At 42.1% G+C, this 23,204-nt stretch overlaps 1 protein-coding gene across 1 annotated transcript in view; it reads right to left on the bottom strand.

Annotated features, from left to right (window-relative positions):
- Window positions 1-23,204, bottom strand: part of HMCN1 (hemicentin 1) — a gene marked incomplete at its 5' end in the record, with an annotated part of 161,843 nt that overhangs the window by 114,647 nt on the left and 23,992 nt on the right. Inside the window, 5 exons of the mRNA XM_084211302.1 lie at window positions 2,989-3,095; window positions 4,250-4,421; window positions 11,868-11,990; window positions 12,527-12,685; window positions 16,485-16,555. Coding sequence (XP_084067428.1) covers window positions 2,989-3,095; window positions 4,250-4,421; window positions 11,868-11,990; window positions 12,527-12,685; window positions 16,485-16,555 — 632 coding nt within the window. The remainder of the gene's footprint in view (window positions 1-2,988; window positions 3,096-4,249; window positions 4,422-11,867; window positions 11,991-12,526; window positions 12,686-16,484; window positions 16,556-23,204) is intronic.

Below are 23,204 nucleotides of genomic sequence, written 5' to 3'. Positions count from 1 at the left end.
TAAGGAAAAGCACCTTGAATAAAGCTTTGCTTTTGCACCCAGCCCTACAATTGTGGCGTCAGCAAAGAGAGTCAGTTTGTCTTGGAAGTAAACCATACCAACATATCCACAAGTCCTTGCCACGTGCTAGTGCCTGCTGCAATGGTAGTGGTCTGGGAGTTAGGACCTGACCATTACAAACTCCACTAGAAAATGGTGAGTGAATCAGAGCTCAACAGAAAAATCAATGCTTTAAAGGTGCTTCTCTCCCCTGGCCAAGGGAGAACAGAGGGTGCACAGGTACCTCTCCCCTCTGGTCTGTACCCTTATACCCTCACCTTGTCATTCTGCTTTGACCTACAAAAAAGAAATCAGAACAACCCATCCACCCATCCATCACCCATGAACAGCCTGAGCTTCATGTTCTGGAGAGCATAGTTGCTTTGATGCACATCTTTCATCTTAAAGAAGACAAATCAAAGTAATTATAAGTTACTTGTATGATTCCATGCAGAGAAAGAAAGGTCAAGTGCTATTTGCCAAAGGTGCACAGGAACCCATGGCTTTTCCTCCTCACCTACTTCTACACCCTTCAGGTGTCTGGAAGCTTCCACTGAGCTTCCCTGGAGTTTTACCGGATCCATTCTCAAATTCCTGCAGCTCTCTGGGAGAGGTTACTCCAGAGTAGCCCCCTCTGCCACAACTGCATGTGAGTATCAAATTAAACAGTTGTTTCTTCTAACTAACAGCCTTTGGACAGGCATTAGGCACCATGACAAATCAATGTCTGTCTGATTAAAACAACATATTTCCTTCTATTTAGTTAGCCTTTCACCTCAGAAATAGAACCACTAAAGCCTTTTTTATATAAGCCAGCTGTTAACAATATAAAGAAATATTTAATTGTGCCAAACAACTCAAGGTATCAAGCGTTAATTGCCAGTTAAAATTTCATTAGATAAACTCAGTGATAAAGTTCTGTTTTTATAGCTTGGTGCATCTATATAAGGAGTTTATGGTGTGAATAAAATTTTCACAAAGCTTAAGTCTTAAAATCTTTGAGTAAATAAACCAAGCCAGTGACTAAAGCCGAGTCAACAATCCACAGAAAAATATACTGGGAAATAATTTCTCTTTATGAATTACTCAGACCTTTGGTTATTTGTAACTTTTAAGGCCGGAATAACCTTATAAAATGTTACCATCTCCTAATAACAATAAAAACATCTCTCACTGTCATGTCTAGAAGCTGGAGGTGTTTAGGCAAACACAAGGAATTAGTTCATCACACAGGACTGCTTTCCAATTATTATCTTTAGGTCTCTTCTCATTATTTGTAGTTGAACATGGATTACAGAGACTGTACATTAATGTTCGCCATCCCAGGTTGGATGAGTATAACTAAAAGAGCAAATACATATTTGTGAAAGATGCTTTCCTGTCTTGCAAACAACATCAAAAAATTGCCCAAAATACAGGTACCTATGAAGAAATGCATGACCTGGCTTGCTCATAAAATTTAGATTTAAATATTTCAACTACATATTCAAGAGATTGTCTTAATTTCTTTTTTAACACAAAACACATAAATTTGAAAGTTTTATCCATGCTCTCCACAGAGCTGGAGACAGCATTACACCAAGCTTAGGAAAAAGAACTGAAAAAACCTCCCAACCCCCAAAAAACTCGCAGGCCCTGCCTGCAGGAGCAGCCTGATGGCTTGGCAGGGCTGCTCTCCTGCTGCCAGGAGTGCATGCCACCAGCAGCAGCCTGGGTACAAGGGGACTGTTGGCTCTGCAGGTGTCCCACCCTGAGCCCAGGACTCCTCCCCAGCAGCCAGCACTTGGTGCTGGCACACACCAGTGGCTCAGCTCACATCACGCAGCCAGGAGCACAGAGGGCTCTTCCTGCACTGCCCCTCTGGGCTGCAGGGCACTGGATATTTGCTGCACTGATCCCTCACCCTAGAAGGCTCCAGCAACAGAGGCTGACAGAAGTGAATCCTAAAGCACTGACTTGTAGGAAAAGGTCTCAGGACCCAACGTGGATCATGTTACCATGTCCAGCAGGATCCAAACTCTTTTCTTTTTCACTTTTAATAGCCCACCAGGTTGTCTCTGTACTGGTTTTCAGCACTTTTGGTCACAGAATCTTGGAATTGGAAAGGACTTTAAAAGTCATCTAGTGCCATCCCCTGCCATGGGCAGGGAGACCTCCCACTAGCCCAGGTTGCTCCAAGCCCTGTCCAGCCTGGCCTTGGACACTGCCAGGGATTCAGGGGCAGCCACAGCTTCTCTGGGCACCCTGTGCCAGGGCCTGCCCACCCTCACTGGGGAAGGGAATGATTCCTTCCCAATAGCCCATCCAGCCCTCCCCTCTGGCAGTTTAAAACCTTTCCCTCTTGTCCCATATATCTGCCCATACAAAAAGTCGCTGTCCCTCGTTTGATAAGCCCTCAGTCCTAGACAGACATTCAAACAATTCCCCCCAGAGCTGCTGAGTTCAACATGCTTTTGTAGCTGTAGTTCTGCAGCAGGATCAACAGCTTCCCCCAGGGCTGTGTGTGAATTCGTGATCCTTTTCAAAGCACCTCTGTGCTTAGGGCAGGGACAATGCACAGCAGGATCCATTCAGCACTGCCTATAAAGTGCCTCACCCTGGTGCCTTCCTCTCCAGAAATGACTATAGAGTATTTACACTGCTACAATAGAAGAGTTCAGTCAGAAAGCATCTATACCAGTAGGATTGTTTCCACATCTATTTAGGAAAGCTGGGATCATGCAGCTTTACCTACATAAAGAGGTATACAACAATATTAAATACAAGAGCACAGGACATTTACTGTAACACAGACTCAGCTGTACAACATTAAATACAAGATCACAGAACATTTACTGTAACACAGACTCAGCCGTAAGCATGTATGATAAATAATATAGCAAATCATTATATATACAACCCACTTATATGCTACAGAATAATCACACAGAAGTTCTGCAATAACTTTACCTTAATTGTCCATGTTCCAGGTTCTGGATCTTTGACATTTACTACCTTTGCAGAGTTTTGGATATTTAGCAATTCATTCAGTCCTGATCCCTTACTGAGCTGCTTGCCTGAAAAAACAGAAACAGGAACTAAACACAGGATGGAGTAAACACAGTATGCTTTTAAAAAAACAGAGAGTAAATGCAATATTTTTGTTTTCGACAACTGTATTTCTGATGCTTGACTTACAACTTAGGAGTCAATGACATTTACAACAGTCAACATTCCCTATAATTCTCTGACAGAATACTGAAAATGTTCATTTATATGTGGGTGATTGTGTGCAGGAACTGGCCCTCTAGAGGGGAATTTTGCTCCATAAATGCTGACCCTGAAGAATCATCAACTCTAAAACTCACCTGGCTCTTTCACAGCCCTAAAGGGAAAGAGGAAGTGGAGAGTGGGATGTCCTAGTGCCCATTTTCAAAACCTACTAGATTTGCCTTGGGTAATTTCAGTGAAACCCTGTGGATTTAGATGCATGGAGCTGATCCATGAGAAAGGCCAAAAAGAGGTGGGGTCACAGCTTCAGGGAAGCCTGACACTTGCACCCAGGACTGTGCGTTGTCATGGCTTGAACACAGATATTGAGCAAACCTCTTTCCTGTAAACAAGACTGCCTCAGTGCAGGACAGACCAGACCACATTGCAGGGAACCCATCCTGGGCATAAGATATTTCCCAGCTACTCAAGCAATATCCTTAGGCAAAAGTCATTCAGAGAATACAAAATATGATCTGAATTTATTTCTGGAGTGCTGTTCCAAGTTCCTAGGGCATCAACTTAATAATAAACAACAGATTTGTTCAAAATAGCTTCAATTATAGATTAGCTCCAAATCTGTCATTGCATTCCCCATCACACACTGCTCAGCTGGAGATGGGCAGGGGAGACAGGTTTGGTTCTGAGTGTTCTCAGTTAAAAACAGCTAGACCATGGCTGAATTTTCCTCACATAAAACCCAACCATCATGTACAACCCTCAAATGATGGTTCAGGAAATACAAAAACAGATGAAAGACAAAAGTGTCCAGCAATCTGGAATGCAAGGAGAAATAGTAACAAAGAAGGTGGAGGTGAGACGAAATGGACAGAATAAGGAAATATTCCAGTTTCCTCCAAGTGAAAAAAAACCATGGAATATTGGGAAAAAAATACAATATCAGAAGGGATTTTTCCTTCTCTTTTTTCACTATCACAAAAGAAAGTATAAAGTACTTCACCTAGAGGATTATGAATCTCCATTGCTGGCGAAGGACCGCTCAAGGACACTGTAACTTCCTTCAGACTGGGATCAAAAGGGATCTGCCAAGTATTTACGGCCATGGACAGATGGTCTGTAGATAAGAGATGCACTTTGGAGGCTTGAACTGCTTCTTCAACCCACTTTAACACCTAGAAAAGAACAGTTGTTACTATACTATCAGCAATACGGGCTGCTGAAATATTTTCTGCTGAAATGTCTCTACTGTCTTGTAGAGATTCCATATTGGTTTATTTTTAAAAACATGAATACTTAAAGGAAATGTAACCTTAATAGACAATACTAGCAAAGCCATGGTCAGCATGGTGTTTAAAGGAGTACACTAGCACACCTGCATACATCTCTACACAACAACGACAGGTAAATTTTAAAAGGAATTAGGGATACAAACCCGTGGGCATTTCTGCTCATCAATTATTAGTTGCATGAAGGAACAAGGAAAATTTTCTCATCCAGATGTACTGATTAATTCCTATCTCTGGACTTCTCCAGGGTTTTTTCCCCTAAAACGCCTAATACAAATTTTTGTTAGGGACAGCACAGAGGTGGGACTGGAAGGGGACATAGTTTTGGAAAGTATGTCCCTGCAGGGCACAGAGGCTCCCACACCAGGGACAGGACAGCAGCCCATGGGAGAGCCCAACTGAAGGAAAAAAGGGTGTGAGGAGGCAGAGCAGCCAAGAGAAACCCACATGTACTGACCACAACCTCATTCCTGATGGCACTGGGGAAGGGAGAAGGAATCAGGGGAGAAGCTGAGTTGGGCAAGTGGAGGCGAAGGTGTTCCTACCTGTCTGTGCTTTCCACTGCCTGAAGGAATAATTGAATATCTATTTTAATTGGCAAGAAATTAATTTTCCTTAAGTCAACTTTGTCTTGCCCTCAACAACAACTGGTGACTTCCCTGCCTTTATCTCAACCCAGAAGCTTTCTCAACCCATTCCTCCTTTGCAAGGGATGAGTGAGTGGCTGAGAGAGAGCTTGACAATCAGCCAAGGGAAACCCACCACAACCAACCCAGCCTCCCCAGAAACACACCTGGTTTGTCAAACTATATGATTTTGCATTACATCTGTACATCATAGAGCTGCAGCATATTTTTTAAATCCCGCTGAAGTAATCTTAGGCTTATGTAGCAATGTGAATGTGACTTACAGTAATACTGAACTGTGGCTTTAAGCTGCAGTTGACCATGGTGGCATTGGGAAACATTTTGTAAAGGAAAGCCACATTTTGGTTATCTCAGTTCAAGACTTGGAAACCAGCAAGAAACTAACCTGATGTTTACCCCTCAGTACTGGGCATCTCCAGGGCAAGTCCTTCAACCTAGGAAGGACAATTCAACAAACTGCCCAAAAGAACCTCATTCCCCTGGCTTACGGCGCATTACTTGCCTACTTTGTAGTTTAAAAAAAGGAAATATGCCATAGGTTTGTGTGAGAGATGACTTTGTGATAGAAACTAGATTCCAGCCTCCTATAGAAGTGTACTCATTCTCATATGTAACAGTATGAATGCCCACCAACTTTTGTCCAAGGATTAAATAAGTTTAAATAAATGAAGGGAATCATTGAAAACACGTTTGAAATGGAGGGCATAGGTTTTCATCAGTCATTCCCCTTCCACTTTTAGGAATGTCCAACCTGAGCTGTGCTGAGTGGCCCCAGCACAGGGTGAGACAGCACTGACTAGGTGTCCCCTCACCAAGGGTGTGCATGAGCGAGCTGCTTGGGAACGACTGCAAAACAACATAGCCAAAAAATCACAGTAAAACTGCCTGTGCTGCTCAAAACCCTGCAGCAACATGGCCCAAGAGAGAGCTGGGTTTTGTGCAACAGCTGGTGACACCAGCTAGGGAGCAACTTGTGTTTGCTTTAGACAGGAATCACAAGGCTTCAAAAAGATCCAACTAATTTAAGTTCTACTTTAGAAATTATACATCTGGGCCCAAAAATGCTTCCAAGGAAATTTCAATGTTCTGCTCCCAGTGAGATGAACACAACGCTTTTTTGTATGAGGTATATGGAAAAGTTCCCATTTAATTCCAAGATCTCACCTCCACAGGTAAGTTTTTTAATGGATTGTAAAATTCAAGGAACCCATATGAACTTCAGTTTCTGAGAGTTTTTCAAGATCAAAACTGAAAATGGAAGGCAACAGAACAACCCAGCTGTCTGCAGTCTGGCAGCAGCTTGCTTGTGTTAGTTCAATAGGCAATTCTGGGAGATCCATTTCCCAACCCTGTCATTCCAAAGAGCTTTGCAATAATGCTGTAACACTGGTTTAGAAGTAGGTTTTTTCTCCTCTGGGACGTTTACAGAAAGCCCCCAAAAGAACAGCAGCTTTTGTTGTTCTGCCAAAATATGACGTGATGAATTTTATGAGAGGGGGAAGGGCAAATAGAGCAATGATTTATAACTTTTCCCCAGAAAATTTGCTCTTGCAACCTGCCCTGCTGTCAGGTCATTTCTTGGAATGCATACTGAAACCTGGAAAATCTGTGGAGCATGGCCTCTATTCCCATTTGTTTATTCTGGGACTCAAGAATATTTCTCAAGCAGTCAAAGCAACAGGATTTCAGATTAACTGTTTCATTGCTTAAGTAAATTTAGGTTCGTACTTACACCCAAAGGGGAAAAAAATTCTAATAATGTTTTAAAATGCACATCAAAAAATATAACTGAGACAGTGCATGAGAAAACATACTGTAAAAATAAAACATGAATTATATATATAATATGTATGAAAACCACACAACTGCTAAGTTTTAGTGTTGCATCTGAAGCTCTTCAAATGTAGGAACCACAAGAACTAAGCCCGTCTGCTTTCAAAAGCCCTTCTGCATTGCTTTATGACAAAAAGCCTTAGGTACATGATCATGTTTTATTTTTTCCACAGACTACAAATTCCATAGAAAACAGAGGAAGACCAGCTGTAACTATTTGTTTTTCCTTTCTTTGTTTGGCATTCACTGTACATTATGTATCTTCAGAATAGAAGCATTCAGCTGCTTCTCCCATGAAACCATTCCTTCTTTTTCTATGAAAATGGATAATGCCTGTTTGGGCCCAGGGAGAAGAAAAGGCAAGAAACAGAGGTATGCAAGAAACCTTCATTCTGTAATGTAATTTTTAACTTTTGACTTTGTCACCTGCATTGTATCCTTGAAAAGCAGTGGAGGGGCATTTTACACCTTTAACTGAGTGAAACAAGATTTCAAATTGCTTCCCCTGCAGCATCATCCAAACACACACTGGTCATACACTGCAGTAACCTACACCAACCCCAGCTGTGTTGGTGTAACCCTTGTGTTGCCACCCCCTGGGAGGAGTAAGGGCCAGCAGAAATGGGATGTTTTCCAGTGGGTTCAGGGACCTCTATCTACAGCAGAGAACTCATGAGTGAACACCACCAGACCATTCCCTGTGACCTTACAGATAATACTTTCCCCACAACAACAACCTCTTTTGCACCATCCTAAATAACCTGTCACCAGTCTTGTCTTCAGTCCCCCCTCAATCTCTTCTCACCCACAGCATCCCTTTCATTCACAGGCTTCTCATCCAATTCCAAACTCTTGTTTTTTGCATATAAGTTCATCCAGTTTTCAAGTCACTCAACAACACCCCTTTCTTCCATCAAAGTCCAAGCTGTGCCCCCATGTCATTCTCAATGTTCTGTATATGGAAGATCCATTTCTACTCATTTTAAAAATGAGGAAGAAAGATGTATTTTTAGGCAGTCTAAGGACAGGACTTCTTCCCTTCTTACAGAAAGGTTAGAAGTAAGAAAAATGAAGTGTTTCAACACTAAAAGAAATGGAAAAAGACCACTCACCAGCTCAGTCCTTGTGAACTCCTAGCTCTACACTGATCAATCCAGTTCATCAGACATAAGAATGACTCATTTTTGCCACAAACAATCAAAACTACCTGAGGAGACACGACCTGAACTGCCAATGACTAATAAATCTCCACTATTTTCCACAGCCCCATATTCACACTCTGCTGATCACAGTTCATCTCAACACCCCCTCTGGCATCAGTGCAAACCTTTGGGCATCACAACCATTTACAGGAATTTCCTTACAGAAGGATAATTAGGTGTGGTGGAATGTAACTTCAGTTCAAGTCAAAATTAGTACCTTTTGGAAACTGGACACAGTTATGAAAATAGAGAACCTGCTCCCAACAGGTAATTTAACCCATGCTTGATGAAAATTCTCAATGCCATGAGAACAGAACCTGAGGGAAGGCCTGGAGCAGTGCCAGGGAGGGTGAGGCTGGAGCTCAGGGAAAGGTTCTTCCCCAGAGGGTGCTGGGCACTGCCCCGGCTCCCCAGGGAATGGGCACAGCCCCAAGGCTGCCAGAGCTCCAGGAGGGTTTGGACAACACTCCCAGGGATGCAGAGCCTGGGATTGTTGGGGTGTCTGTGCAGGGCCAGGGGTTGGACTCAATCCTTGCAGATTCCAAGGATCCTCTCCAGCTCAGAATATTCTGTGATTCATTTAATTTCAAGCAATTATTGTAAATTAAGCCCTGAGTCTACAAAAGCAACCAGAGAAATCTCACCTAAAGAAACACTTCTCAAAACCAGGACTTCAACGTTTTGATAAAGGACTTTGATAAAGGCTTTCCAAGACACTGGGGAAAACATTTCAGAATATTATGATCCTATAGTGGTTTCTGTTGGAAGGGATATTAAAGCCCACCTTGTCTCACACCCCTGCCATAGCAGGGACACCTTCCAGTAGGCCAGGTTTTTCAGAGCCTCAACATGAGCCTTGAACACTCCCAGGGATGGGGCCTTGATACTCTAACTAGACAAATATTCTCATTTATCTAATGCACAGAAATCACAGTGAGTTTGTAAGAATAGGATCTTTATTCCAGACTCTTAGATGAGCTACCTTCAGCAGGTAAGTAGAGATACATATGTAGTTCATGTTTTCCTGGACTGAACCCAACACAACTTTGTCAATCACTAATAATTTTGCCCCAGTTTATTGAAGTATTTTAAATCAGAACATGTTTTTCAGAAGTAAAAAAAAGGCACTAAGTTTTCATAGTCTTCTCAGGACACAAGCATTGGATGTGTATCAAGTACTGTTTTGCTGTGTTTCCTTGTATCTAGCTTAGCATATTGCTTCATTCTGCACTTAATGCTCAAAGGGCAAGAACAAGAGGAATGGTTTGAAACTTTATATACTAAAAATAGCTTTGTTTGAGTTTTTGGGGGGTAGAATAATCAAAATGTTTTAACAAAACAAGTCGTTGGTTTGGCAGGGTACTCGGCAGGGACTTTGTAGCTATTCCCTAATCCCCAGTCCAGCACTGGCTGTCTCTAGGCCCACAACGGTGAGTGTGCTTCAGCATTTATAAACTGCATTCTTTACACATCATCGACTCCTCAGAGAAAAAGGAGGGCAAGTGTGATTGCTTGATTGCAGCTGAATCCTGCCTGAGGGCTATCCCATAAACAGCTGATCAGATCTCTGCAAGATGTCCTGTTTGTTTGCATCCACCCACTGGTGGATGTGCTTCTTGGAATCAGTGGTGATCCAGAACTGAAACCACAGAGAAGGTTTTACTGGGGATGGCAGCAATTTGGTCAATTCATTTTCACAGTCATTTGGCCCAGACACAGATTTATGTAAGGTCAACAATCATTAAAATTGCAGTCTTTTGGGTTTGGCTTTAACACAATTGTTCAGCAGTTATTGTGGAAGACTTCTGAAAGTTATTTAGGGTTTGCTTTTTTCCACCTCAGGCAGTCTCTTACACTGTCTAAGCACCTCCTTCCAGTGGTCATAGGCCATATTTTTCCCTCTCTCTCAAAAAAATGCTGCAAAAATATCACCTACTAATTTCACCCTCTGCTCTTGTGCAGAGGTGGTGAGGCCCTGCCACAGGGTACCCACAGAAGCTGTGGCTGCCCCTGGATCCCTGGAAGTATCCAAGGCCAGACTGGATGGGGCTTGGAGCAGCCTGGGCTAGTGGAAGGTGTCCTTGCCCATGGCAGGGGGTAGAATGAGATGATCTTCAAGGTATCTTGCAATGCAGGACATCTTACGACTTTACAATTCTACAATTATTTACTCAAAAGAAATGTTGCAATGAAGCTGGAAGGGGGTGAGAGCAGTAAATCCCCTGCTTAAAACCTTACCCAAAACTCCAAGGCAGACTATCCTTTCAGGCAGAAGCTGGTGATCTTAGAAACAGGGAAGTGCCAAGTTCAGAAAGCAGCAGCAAGCAGCCAGGAAAACAGCTCGTGCCAGCTCCACTCCAGAACATGGCACTGTCTAGCACCTACAAATGGCTTTACCTGCTCACTTCTACCTCTCAAAAGCAGAGGAAAACAAAACCACAACAATCCAACCTAACCCTTACCCTAAAACTACAGTCCTGGCAAAGAGCATTCCCCACTGGCAGTATCAAAGGGTTGCAGAATTGGTTGGGTTCGAAGGGCCCTTAAAGACCATCTCATTCCATGATGATCCCTTCTGTTTAAAGGGATTTCATGGAATGTCACAGAAAAGTTTTACCCTTTATACTTAACAGCAAAATGCAGGCCAGGAACAGACCAAACAGGTAATTTCTTTTCTTCCAAATTTTAACCTAATTTTTGGAGGATAAATCTTCTGGGAAGTTTCTCCTTTTGATCACCTTCACATCACTGCCAATAGCTTCTATCATTCCCAATGAGAACTTCAGTTTTTCTAGGCAACAGCTGTAGAAAAATGCAATTTGTCTCCAACATTTATCATTGTCAGAATTTTAGGACAGAAAGGAGAAAGAACAAACCACGGTAAATTTTTATTTAAAAACTTCAGCTAGTTATTGCCTACACCGGGAATTCAAAGGGGAATGTTTACAACATTTATAAACAATTCCAACTCTCCAGATAAATACCATGTAATTTCACCTCTCTCCAAACTGTTTTCTCACGCAGTTCTGAAGTTTCATTCCTGCCTGAGACTCACCGAAGTTCCCAAAGCAAATAGTCATTCATGGCTGTGGGTCAGGAACCACAGTTATCAGGAGGGCAGCAGCGGTGGCAAAAGTATTGCAGTGATAACCTCAATTAAAAAGTTACTTCCATGACTCTGTGAACAATGGAAACCTGAGAGTTCACACTATCTAGCCTGTGTGGGGAACATTTTTGCCCAGACTAAATAGCAGTCCTTTGCTTGTTCACAAAATGCTCATTTAAAGCTAAATGTGTGCTCTTGTTTTGAGCAGAAAAGCCACTAGGTTACACCGAGCCCAGAACTGCTCCTTTTTTAAAGGCTCCTCTCCTGGAAGCCTTCTGGCACAGGCAGATGGAAGCTGGGGAGGTTCTAATACGATATGTCACTTCACACTTCCCTGTTGTCAACAAAAGTCATAGAATTGCATCCTGATATAGAAGATGGAGAAAGGAAGGAAAGGAAAGGTGGAATAGAGTCTACATACTAAGACCAGAACATTTAGAAGTTCCCCTTCTGCTCCCTAACACACCACCAGGTCTCTTAAAAGATTTAGAATGTAACTCTTGCCTCATTTTCTTTATCAATTGCAAAACTCAAGCCAAGTTACCTCATTAACTTGTTTTTTGTCCAAGTGAAAAATCTGACCAGAACTTGTTGAAGCAATTTCTTCATAGACCTTGTAACCAATATGATCCCTGTCATCACAGTCTCCAGTCAGCACAAACACCACCTGGATTTAAGAAAAAGCAGTGAATCATTGGACACATGGTGCATGGGTGAGGAAAACACTGCCATGGCAGCATTAAGGCAAGACAACGGAAGAATATGTCAGTCGAGATGGGTTTGTTACTCTACAGGGACAGAGGCATTGCACTCAGTAATGATGGAAAAAGCAATGCAGAAGAAAAGGAATAGACAAAAATCCCTTCAAAAATCAATCAGCCCTGTCATTCACATAATACCTCTTTTAGAACAACAACAAAAAAAAACATGTAAGTGATAAGCTGCCAAAAAACACATATACTGGTAGAAGATTCAGTTGCATTATTTAATTCAGAATAATAAAAGAATATTCCACTAAGTTTTTCCTTGCCCAGATCAGTTAACTCTATTTAAAAAAAAATTAAATACTTAGAATGCAGTATTATGGTCCCTTCTGTAAAAAGATTTCACCAAGTTTCACACAGGAGAATTCTACCCTTAGTCATTGAGAAAACACAGTATTAAACACACAACCCAGTGTATTTATGCAAATCCCCTCAGTACCTGTGACTGTTTCTGTTGGATGAGTTGAAGCACTTCATGGGTCAGTCTGTAATCCTTGGATCGGGCATCAGTAAAGACATAGATGAAAGAGCCAGGCAGGGAAATTTCTAGAGCAATCTTTATTGCCCCAATGCTCATCTCTGGACAGTCTCCACCACCCTGTTCAGAAGTAGAAATCAAACATAACTTTTTCTTTTAAGAAAAAAAAAAAAAACCATATCAAATAAGTTACATTTTTGGGACATTCATGACAGATACTTCCTCAGCCTCTAATCATTTATTCACCTTTTCTACCCTAAGGATTTTACGGTTTCTGCAGAGTGCTGTAACACACTGACAAGCAGCAACTGCAACAATTCCAAAGGGGAAATAAAGGAAGAGCCCTGATGTTGGCTGGTGTCACAGTCACTCCTACCATGTCCCGCTCAGCTCCAGCTTTTGTGACAGCCCTATTTCCCACACCCACATGCTCCCTTCCTGGCTGACAACTCCCCTCCCCTGGTAGCACACAGCAGTCACAGAAGGTCAGGGGCACAGACAGATGGGAAATGGTCCAAGGCAGGCAGGGCCAAGCTCCAGGAGCACCTCTGGACACAAGAGCAGCCAGAACCCGCCCTGGACTCCCCCCTCGGACAGGAGCTCAGCAGAGGGCACAGGTGCTGTGCTCCCACAGCTCTGCACTGCAGCAGCTGCAGAGCTGGAGGTTTTTCAGACCATGTGTTCAATCAAAATGCTTCCAAGTATGACTTTATCTTTATAGGAAAGGATTCATTTTTCTCACTGAATTAAGAATTTGGGAAAAATACTGTTTAAATAAAAGCTAGCTTACATAAAAATTAACTTGGCATATTGAAGACAGAACTTTCCAAAGAGCTCATATAAACTGTAAAACTTGCCCTGTCATCTACAATAGATCTCTGCACATTAAGTATTAAATATAAAATTGATTTCTTTTATTTTTACAATCAACATGCCTTCATACATACATATATACAAATCTACACATGCTGGGAAAGAAGAAGGCAAAAAGAGAGCAGTCCTTCATACTTAAGAATTTTGTTTGTCCTCAGTGAAATATTCATTTTGGGAACAAGTTTAATTTATCAGTATCCTTAATCCAATTTCAAAGCAAGAATATTAATAAGTTTCTCATTTATGCTAAAGAATAAGCATGTGGTCACTGTTTTTCTGTAAGTCATGTAAGAACCACAGTTCTTTTTCAAAGTCAGTTCTCCTAAATGTAGCCTTATTTTTATGGGAAAAGCAAGTGGTAGACTCCAGACAGCCTGAAATTCAAGAGAGAACTCTCCAAGAAGATTTTTGACACATGTCAGAACTTTATCTTGGCAATGCCTACACAGTCCAATGGGACACATCAGTATATCCAAATTCTTTCAGCAGAAGACTCTTCCACATAAAGCTTTAATTTGTGGGCAAAGTCAAAATAATAGCTAATTTATACAGACATCTACTTGGAACAGGAAAATTTCTATTCCCACTACAAGTCTACTTGATTATCATCTCATAATATTCTACATGGCAGCATCTGTTTTTTACATAGAACAGAAAAAGCACTACTGAGCTAAATGGTTGCTCTGAGAACAAGTATGGACTTTTTTATTCCTATAATGTAGAATAATACTCTTAAAAGTCAGCTGGTAAAACAACAAAACACCATCATCATGGAATTGTTTGGATTGGAAGGACCTTAAAGCCCATCCAGTGTCACCCCTGCCACGGGCAGGGATACCTTCCACTATCCCAGCTTGTTCCAAGTCCCATCCAACCTGACTTGGGACACTTGCAGGGATCCAGGGGCAGCCACAGCATCCCTGAGCACCCTGTGCCAGGGCCTCCCCCCCTTCACAGGCAGAATTACTTCCTAATATTTAACATTAGTATTGTCTTTACTTAAATTTTTAAAAAGTAGAAAATTTTCCATTCAGTATGTCCTGCCTTTCTCTCCAAATTGAAATTAAATACAACTACCTCATGAAACTTTCTGGAAAATCTGAGGTGAGTGAAGCTCAGGAAACTTCATTTTCCCTTCAGTTTGAACACGCCCACAGAAATACACAAAAAATCTGCTTAACAAAAGAAAAGACACACTACCAAAAAAATTAAAAAAACAACACTAACACTAAGAAGCCATTGCTGCCCAAGTCCACATTCTTATCATACTGTCTATAAGAATGATTCAAAGATAATTACAGATGAAATATAGGTGATACCCCCTAAGTTGATCCTGTATCCATGGAGCATGTCTTTTATCACACTGAATGTAAAACGAACAGGGCACAATTTCTGCAGTGAAATGTACACAGCCCAATTTTTAACTGATGTCAAATGTCAGAAAACACCCTCCACCTATTCTGTGACAGATGAATGAAAAACAAGAGTTTGGCTTACGCTGATATTCAGGAAGGACAAGTTGAGCATATTTTGATACAGTATGTTTTATACACAAGATGCCTTGAAATATTATCTTCACCTTAATTTTAGCTTTGTTCATTAATGAGAATATTTGGTCCATGCCCTTTCTCAAAATGAACCCAGCTCCAAATTTCCTCTACCTCCACAACATTCACTCTTGCATCTTTTACCAGTGGTTTTAGAAAAATACTGGTAACAAACCTGTAGAAAGTGTTTATATTTTCTCTACTGCAATATGACCTATCAGTCCTGTTGTAAACATTTTTTAGTTTCTGTTTTGGCCCTTCACCAATACAGTGGATGAATACAAGTCAGGGAGAGCCTTCATATAGCCGAATTAGAATATCTGAAAGTAATTACGAAATATGCAATCTACTAGCATTAAAGAATGAAATTTAAAATTAATTAGACAGAAACTTTTAAACAACTTGATTAGAAATTAAGAGTTTGAAATTCCCAAAAGCTTCACCTAAATCATCTACCTTTTAGAAACAGTGGCAATTACTGTCCAGTACAACTATTGAGGAAACAAAACATGACAACTGGATGGAGTTTTAAAGCTTAATCTTCCACATGAAGGAGAAAACTGCAATAGCTATTGTTTTCTCTGGATTTCAAACCTCCTGCCAACTTTTAAAGTAATCTTCTAGCAATCTGCTCTTACATGGATTACATCATGTGCCCATTTCTGAGGGAGAGCCTGTCTGGCACTACTCACTCCAGCAAGGTTCACCACAGGTCAGAAGCATTTTCCTTGGTTAAAGACAGGACAACAGGAGCATATGGTCTGTCAGCAAGGATAACTCCACTCCAGTACTTCCTCCTTTCTTTCTATCAGCTGAAGGAACAGCTGGAGCAATGTCAGGGCAGAGTCAGTTTGGATCTCAGGAGAAGATTCTTCCCCAGAGGGTGGTGGGCACTGCCCAGGCTCCCCAGGGAATGGACACAGCCCCAAGGCTGCCAGAGCTCCAGGAGCATTTGCACAACACTCTCAGGGATGCACAGGGTGGGATTGTTGGGGTATCTGGGCAGGGACAGGGGTTGGTCCTGTGAGTCCCTTCCCACTCAGGACTTTCTGTGATTCTAAGAAGCCTTTGAATCATTAAGTGCCAAGTAATGCACGGCAGGGAAGAGAGCACCTATGGAAAACCTGATGGATCTTACAGACCGCTTGTTTGAATGGTGTTCATGGAATGTAATATCCATAATACAGTAAAAGTACATAAATATGTTTGTGGACAAGTGGCAGGACTAACGAAAATGCCAACTAAATGTTAGCATTACCTAACTATTCCTTTTTGGGTTACTGAACTGAGTTTCCACACAATGATGTAAACTAAGACAAAGGAATGAATCGTAACCCTAAATTAGGATGAGCAGGAAGTTGACAGTTGGTGCAGGCAAAATGACAGAGGTAAGTGATCTACATCCTCATGAATGCTTGCAGCAGGAATATCAGCACAAGAGGAAAGATTGCGTGAGGAAACAGTCTTTGCTAGAAACACATAGGAAACAGGTTACTCACCTGAACATAAAGTTCCCTAAGTTCAAACTGAAATTTCTTGGGATCTGTGGTTATTGTCACTGGACCAATTTCTAGAATGAAATACAAAAAACCAGAGTTATTCAGAGACATACGGTAGTAAAAAGAATTGAAACTAAAAGCATTCAAAATAGTAGAGAATGATATCCCCAGTACTGAAACCTGTGATTTCAAATCTGGTAACTTAAATATTCCAGTATTACCAACCTCTATGTGCCTATGTGCCTTAAACATTCATAGGCACATAAAGCCTTTCACCTTTGATTTTGTTCAAAGATCTAATTGTTCTTAGTAATAAAAAGGGAACAAAAATTCCCAGAACAAATGTTGCTGGACCAAGAAATAATGTATTTTTTGATTAAGAGCCTCTTCAGACTGGAAAGAATGAGGCTTTGGGAAAATGTTATAGAAACCTTCCAGTGCCTAAAGGTAATCAAGGAGAGGGACTTTGGACAATGGCCTGGAGGAACAGGACAAGGGGAAATGGCTTCAGACTTAGAAGATATTAGATATTGGGGAAGCAGCTCTTCCCTGTGAGGGTGGGGAGGCCCTGGCACAGAGTACTCAAAGAAGCTGTGGCTGCCCCTGGATCCCTGGAAGCGTCCAAGACCAGGCTGGATGGGGCATGGAGTAACCTAGGATAGTGGAAGGTGTCCCTACCCATGGCAAAGGGTGAAACAAGATGAATTTAAGGTCCCTTCCAACCCAAACCATTCCACAACCATGTGATTCTAGATAAACCTGAAGAGACCTCTTTGGACAGAACACACATACTTGGCTCTACAATTTTACTCCTGCAAAAAAAAAAAAAAAAAGGGAAGAAAAAAAAGACATGTACCACATCTCTTCCCTGAAAAAAAAAATCTACTTCTGGAAATATTCCAGTGTGAGCCCTATCTCCAATCCAGCTCATCTAGCAGGAGCTGTCAGAAAGAACCAAAGCAGAAACAACTTTATTAATGGCATTTGCTGTGTCTGGCTACTGAGGAAGGGCAGAACATCCAAGTGAAGTTGCCTGGGGTGTGTAACAGCAGCACACACGTGAGCATTTCCCAATCCCATGGAGCTGTCCCCTCTGCCCCTCACACAGCTGCCTTCCTGATTGGTATCAAATGTGATTCTAGCCAGTTGGTTCCTATGCTGTGATTTCCTGCCTGCTCACCTCAATCTGCCTTGGCACCCACAGTGCCCTCCATTCTTTGCCTGGCCCAGGCAGGCATTGCTGCCCTGGCCATGGGCACTCGCCCAGCTCAGCAAGTGCAGTCAGGGTGCTATGCCAAAAATCAATAAATAAACATACACACACACATACAAATGAAGAGATTTCTGCCAGCTGAGTGCTCCAAAGCACTCAAAGAGATCAGCTGAGTCCCGACAGACCAAATGGGGCACAATTCTGCTGTCAGGGTAAAAGCCAAGCATGAAACTGCAACGGTGCCAATTTAATACAGCTGCAGCTTAGAGGGAAGTGCTGCCTCAGCAGACCTCACAGTACTTTCCAAGCTCTATAAAAGTTAATACGCACTTATCTTCCATATAATACAGACATTTTTCTTTTTTAAACAATCCAAAGTTTTATTTCACTGGAGTTACAACAACTGCCATCACTAAGGTCTACTCTAATCACACCAGTATTTGCTGGGCAAGCTCTATTTATGGATGTCTTTTGGTTTAATTTCTTTGAAAGTCACCCACGAGATCACACAAAACCTTTCCTAGAATATTAAGCTGCCCTTGGGGATTTTTTGTATGGCTGTGAGTCATTTATCTGAGAATGCCATGTACTAAAATGCTGCACTACCATTAAAAGAGCCATTATAAGGACTCGCTGTTCCTTCACATACCTCATCCTGCTGTGCTGCAGCTCCCCCTGGCACTATTCTCCTTTGGGTATCCTTTACAGCAAACACCTGCAATAAAGCTACCTCCAAATTGTTTTGCTTCCAACCTCCCCCTTGCCGAGCACTGTTCTAAAGCACATCACTGACTGGAGTTTATCCATACAGTAACCCCACTAGCTCCATAATTCCCATCCATTAAGGGATTCATTGTTTCAGGCTAGAGCAGTAAGTCCTTTGGAAAGGCTTCCTTACCCTATAAAATAAAGATCTGAAAGGCAAGACTCCTTCAGCTAAGCTAAAACAGCCCATCAGGTCAGTTGGGCTGAGAACTTGGCCTTATTCCCCTATAGGCAGCATGGGTTGGCTCCAGAAGTGCCGATGCCAAGCAGAGCCTGACCAGCTTCCTGCAGGACCAGGGCTCCAGCTGCCCTCTGCTGAGAGCTCAGCAAAGAGCTCAGCTGGGAAACGGCACCCAGGCCACAAGAGCCAGGCATGGTCAGTCAGCATCGAGCGCTGTGGGCAGGACAGAGCAGAGAGCCCCACAGGAGCCATGAAGAGCAGATGTCCTCAGCTGATTCCACAGCCAAGACCATGTCTGAATGGTGATGGTGCTCCTCCTCACCACCTGAACACTCACCAGCTTGTCCCAAAAAACCCAGAAGCTGTCCTTCACATACTGTTGTGCCACCAGCTTATGTGACCTGCCTGTCAGAAGAGCTTTAAAAGCTTTCACCGGCTTCAGTTTCTTTCATCCTCATTTGGTGACCTCCAAGTACAGCCCAAATAAGGCTGTTTCACCAACACAGGTGAACACAGGCCTTCAAAGTGTCCAGAACATGTAAAAAGAAAGGGAATTATGAGAAGTGATTTAAATTTACATAACAAGCATAGTTTAAACAGATTATTCACTCAGAAACTACACCTGTAAACATACCAAGCAGAAGAAAATAATAAGCTTTTTAACTTCATTAGCTCTTTAGGTGAAGCTTGACACATGGAATACTCTAACAGAATACAGAATCACAGAATGGTTTGGGTTGGAAGGGACCTTAAAGCCTATCCAGTTCCACCTTCTGCCATGGGCAGGGACACCTTCCCCTAGCTCATCTTGCTCCAAGCTCTGTCCAACCTGGCCTTGGACACTTCCAGTGATGGGGTGGTTTTCCATTCTCATGCTGCAATCTGAATCCATTTTTATGGACTGATACGGGAATAACTGGAACTGGTTTGTTGTGGGGGTCTCTCCATTTCTCACTACTCCAAAACTTTCATGGTCACCCAGAGGGAGCTGTGCAAAGGTAAAAAAGCTGATACAGCCCCAGAATGGCAGCAAGTCTTTCTGAGGCACCAACACAATCCTCTGGCCTCACAAGTACAGTGTAAATGTCAGCTCTTCCAGACTTGGGAATCAACAGTCAGACTTGCACATACACCAACTGGTACCAGCTAAAAGGAAACGTTTTAAAAGAATGGCTGTACATCCCTGAGCAAAGCCTAGACTTCCAAAACTGAAATCACAAAAGTCAACATAGCCACTGTGGCATCTAAGCTTGTACCTAAGCAATGAAACTATGACAACACACAACTGAGTAACGCAGAAATCAAGGATTTTGATGCTTCCTTTCTGTGGAAAGTCTTGTAAAAACCATCTCATTGGTAAACAAGGGGAAAAGCCCACAGCAACCTGAGAAACTGGCCATTCCAAAAGGCCCTGCTGTTTTTCCATGGCATTCTGCCACACCTCAAATGGCCACATGCTTATGTACAAGCTGAGCAGCAAGCATGTTGGGAAAACCACAGATTTCCCCATGACACACAATCACACATAATTACCACTGACGGTGATTGCAAATTTGGCACTCCCCTAGTCCTGACCACACAACACATCTGCACCAAATGTCTGCTTTGGATGGCTGGGTGCTTTAGGAGATCTAGCAAAGGAATATGGAAGTTTTTTGCCTACCTCTCATCAAGACAGAACACTGGATTTGTTTATTCCAGAAGGAATAAGAAAGCTCTAAGTGACACATGGTAGCTGAAGCAATTTTGGCAGAGATGCTAAACCTTGTGGAGTGCTCTCACCCACAGAATTCCTTCTTCTAATTCACAGCAAGGATGTTTTCCTGATGCAAAGCCCTATCTAGAATTAAAACTAACTAAATAAATGAATAAATCAAAGATATACCCCAAAAAAGCCTCTACACCTTTGAATACTTGCAAAGAAATACAAATTTCAACACTATGACACTACAAATGAAAAAGTAAAATAGAAAAAACCAAAACCCCAAAGCATACCACAGAATAGCAACAAATCCCTCATATTCCAATAACAGTATTACTATTACATGTAATAATACAAAAATAATTACACTGTTTTATTATACAACTACATTATTTATATACTACTAAAAACTAATATTATAGTTAGCATATTTATTTATCTCTACAGTTATTAGTATATTTTATAAGTTATCTCTTCATAACACAGTAGGCACAGAAAAAAACCTATATGACAATTATCTTCCACATTCTTTTTTATTTTTGAAGTGGACTCACAAGTCTAGCACTGGGAAATTCTGACAGTTTTTGAGATCAGAGGATTAATATGGATTTCACATACCCACATATACAAATCTTCACCTGCCCACTGATGTGTGTATATCTGTGTGTGTATAAGTACACATATATCAAATGATTTTCACCACAAATGAAGCGATGCTCAAGGATTAGGAGTAATCAGATTAGACAGCTGAAATGCCTAAACCAAGATTCCCTGCCAAAAGAAGCTGGCGTACAATTATTCCCTAAGAGCCATTTACTAAGGGTGCTGAGCACCAAGGTTTATCTGATTTAATGTTCTTCTCAGAGAAAGAAGAGAACTGTATCCAATCCATTGCAAAGCTCTGCTCATAATGCCTCTGAAGACCTTTAGAAGCAGCCACTGCCAAGAATTTGGAGAATATGAACAACAGTAGAGCTGCTCCAGCCAGCTGTCCATCCTGAGGGCACAGAAGCAGAAACCTGCAATTTTCCAACAGCAAATTGAGTCCTGCAGGCTCTTCCCTCTACAGATCCCTCATGAGCTGCCACTGCAAGTGCTTCACAGGGCTTTTCTTCCCCTTAAAGAGTCATCACACAGGTAAAACTATATAAAGAAAACCATTTGTAACTGACATCTCAAATAATAATGAGTTCCTCACACAGCTGATGAGTACATGCACACAGGATCAGAAGCTGTTTCATAGATTATGTTTTATTGCATCCAAAATGCTGCTCCATTTGAACTGATTGCAAATTTCTGTTGTAGACTACCAAACCAAGAAGCTGACTCCACCACATAGTAAAGAAAGACCAAACTTAAAGCCTTGTGCTTCATGCTCTGAAGTGAAGGACATCCCCAATTCCCATTCAGATGATGGGAGCTGTGTGGATAGAAACCTTGATGAATTTTTCCAGGAGCATAAGGCAGCACTGGAGATGCTGCCTACAGTCATGGCTAACACACATCCCACTGGAAAAATCATCCCAATGGATTCAGGGAGCACTAAGTAAGCCAAGATGCTTAGCACTAGAACATGTAATAGGCTATTTAAAGTTTCCTCCTAAATGATATTTCCTCATTACTCAGCAGCTTTCAGACTCTAACCTGGCTGTAATGAATTTTTTGAAGAGCCCAGAAACTGCAGTGAGCAACTTTTACCAGATTCTTAACCAGAGATAAATGAGCCAAACCAGTCCAGCAAGCTCACGTTTCCTTAACACACTCACTTTTTTATTTCTTAAATCATTTTTCAGCCTCATGACTTATGACTACTAAGTGTAACAGCAGACAGGAAGGAGTCAGACAGCTCATGGTTTTTCACCCAGTTTTTCACAGATAAACCAGATAGATTATCCTGGGAACTGCTAAGCAGTCCAACCCAGCACCAGTGGAGATGATGACACTCCATCCTCATGAATGGCAAGGGCCATCACCCTCAGGCATCAAAATCTTCACCTCAGGACAGTGGCCAGAGCCTGGATGAAACTCAACAACCAAATATCTAACACAAGCTTTACTAGCAATGTGCCTTAGCAAGTGCCATGTTTGTGATGTTATTTTCCATTGTTTTAATAGTTATGAGCTCGTGACTTTTTTGGTTTTTTTTAAGAAAAATAACAATGACCAAAAATAAGCATTATACATGCTTCATTTCTTGGAAAAGAAAGCTCACTTGGAGACCCACAGTGGATAAAATTATTGTTCTGAGGAAGTAATCCATCTGAGCATCTCCTCTAGCTCCACTGGGAGGCCAGAAGTTTTTGTCTATTGCTGGTGCACAACTATGGGCAAAGAGACCAGAAACTTGAGTCCATGTGGTTCAGATTTGAAGTAATGACTTTAGTGGCTAATAAATGTCCCAAAAAAAAAAAAAAGGACACAAAGCAAGGTTTTTTCCTTTCTGGGGACAAGCAAACATACTGAATGCTGAAATCTGGAGCAGCCCCACCTTCCTCCTCCCTGCCTCAGCCTTTTGCACAGCCTGGAGGTCCTTTCCCAGCGGGGCCACAGTGCCGTGTCTGAGCTGGCTCTGCTGCCTCAGGCCAGCCCTCCGTGGATGGCTGCCCAACTCCCAACACAGCCATGGCTGGCAACTCAGCTGACAGGCCCTGAGAGAGGCCAAGGGCTGAGTGAGCCACGAAGATCATGGGAAGCTCTTACAACTAGGTGGTCCCTGACATCCAAGCCTTGAGCTTGAGCTCCATCCCAGCACTGAGTATGTCCAGGACTGCAGCCTGTGCTCTCCTGCATCTCCTGCGTTCCCAGAGCTTTAGGGTTTATGCTTGCCTGTGCAGCACAGCCACTACTGCAGGCGTTCAT

This window comes from Fringilla coelebs (genome assembly GCF_963513975.1).
Source record: "Fringilla coelebs genome assembly, chromosome: 9".
NCBI classification, from domain to species: Eukaryota; Metazoa; Chordata; class Aves; order Passeriformes; family Fringillidae; genus Fringilla; species Fringilla coelebs.
Note: the sequence above shows the minus strand (reverse complement) of the source record. Positions and strands in the feature narration are given on the sequence as shown.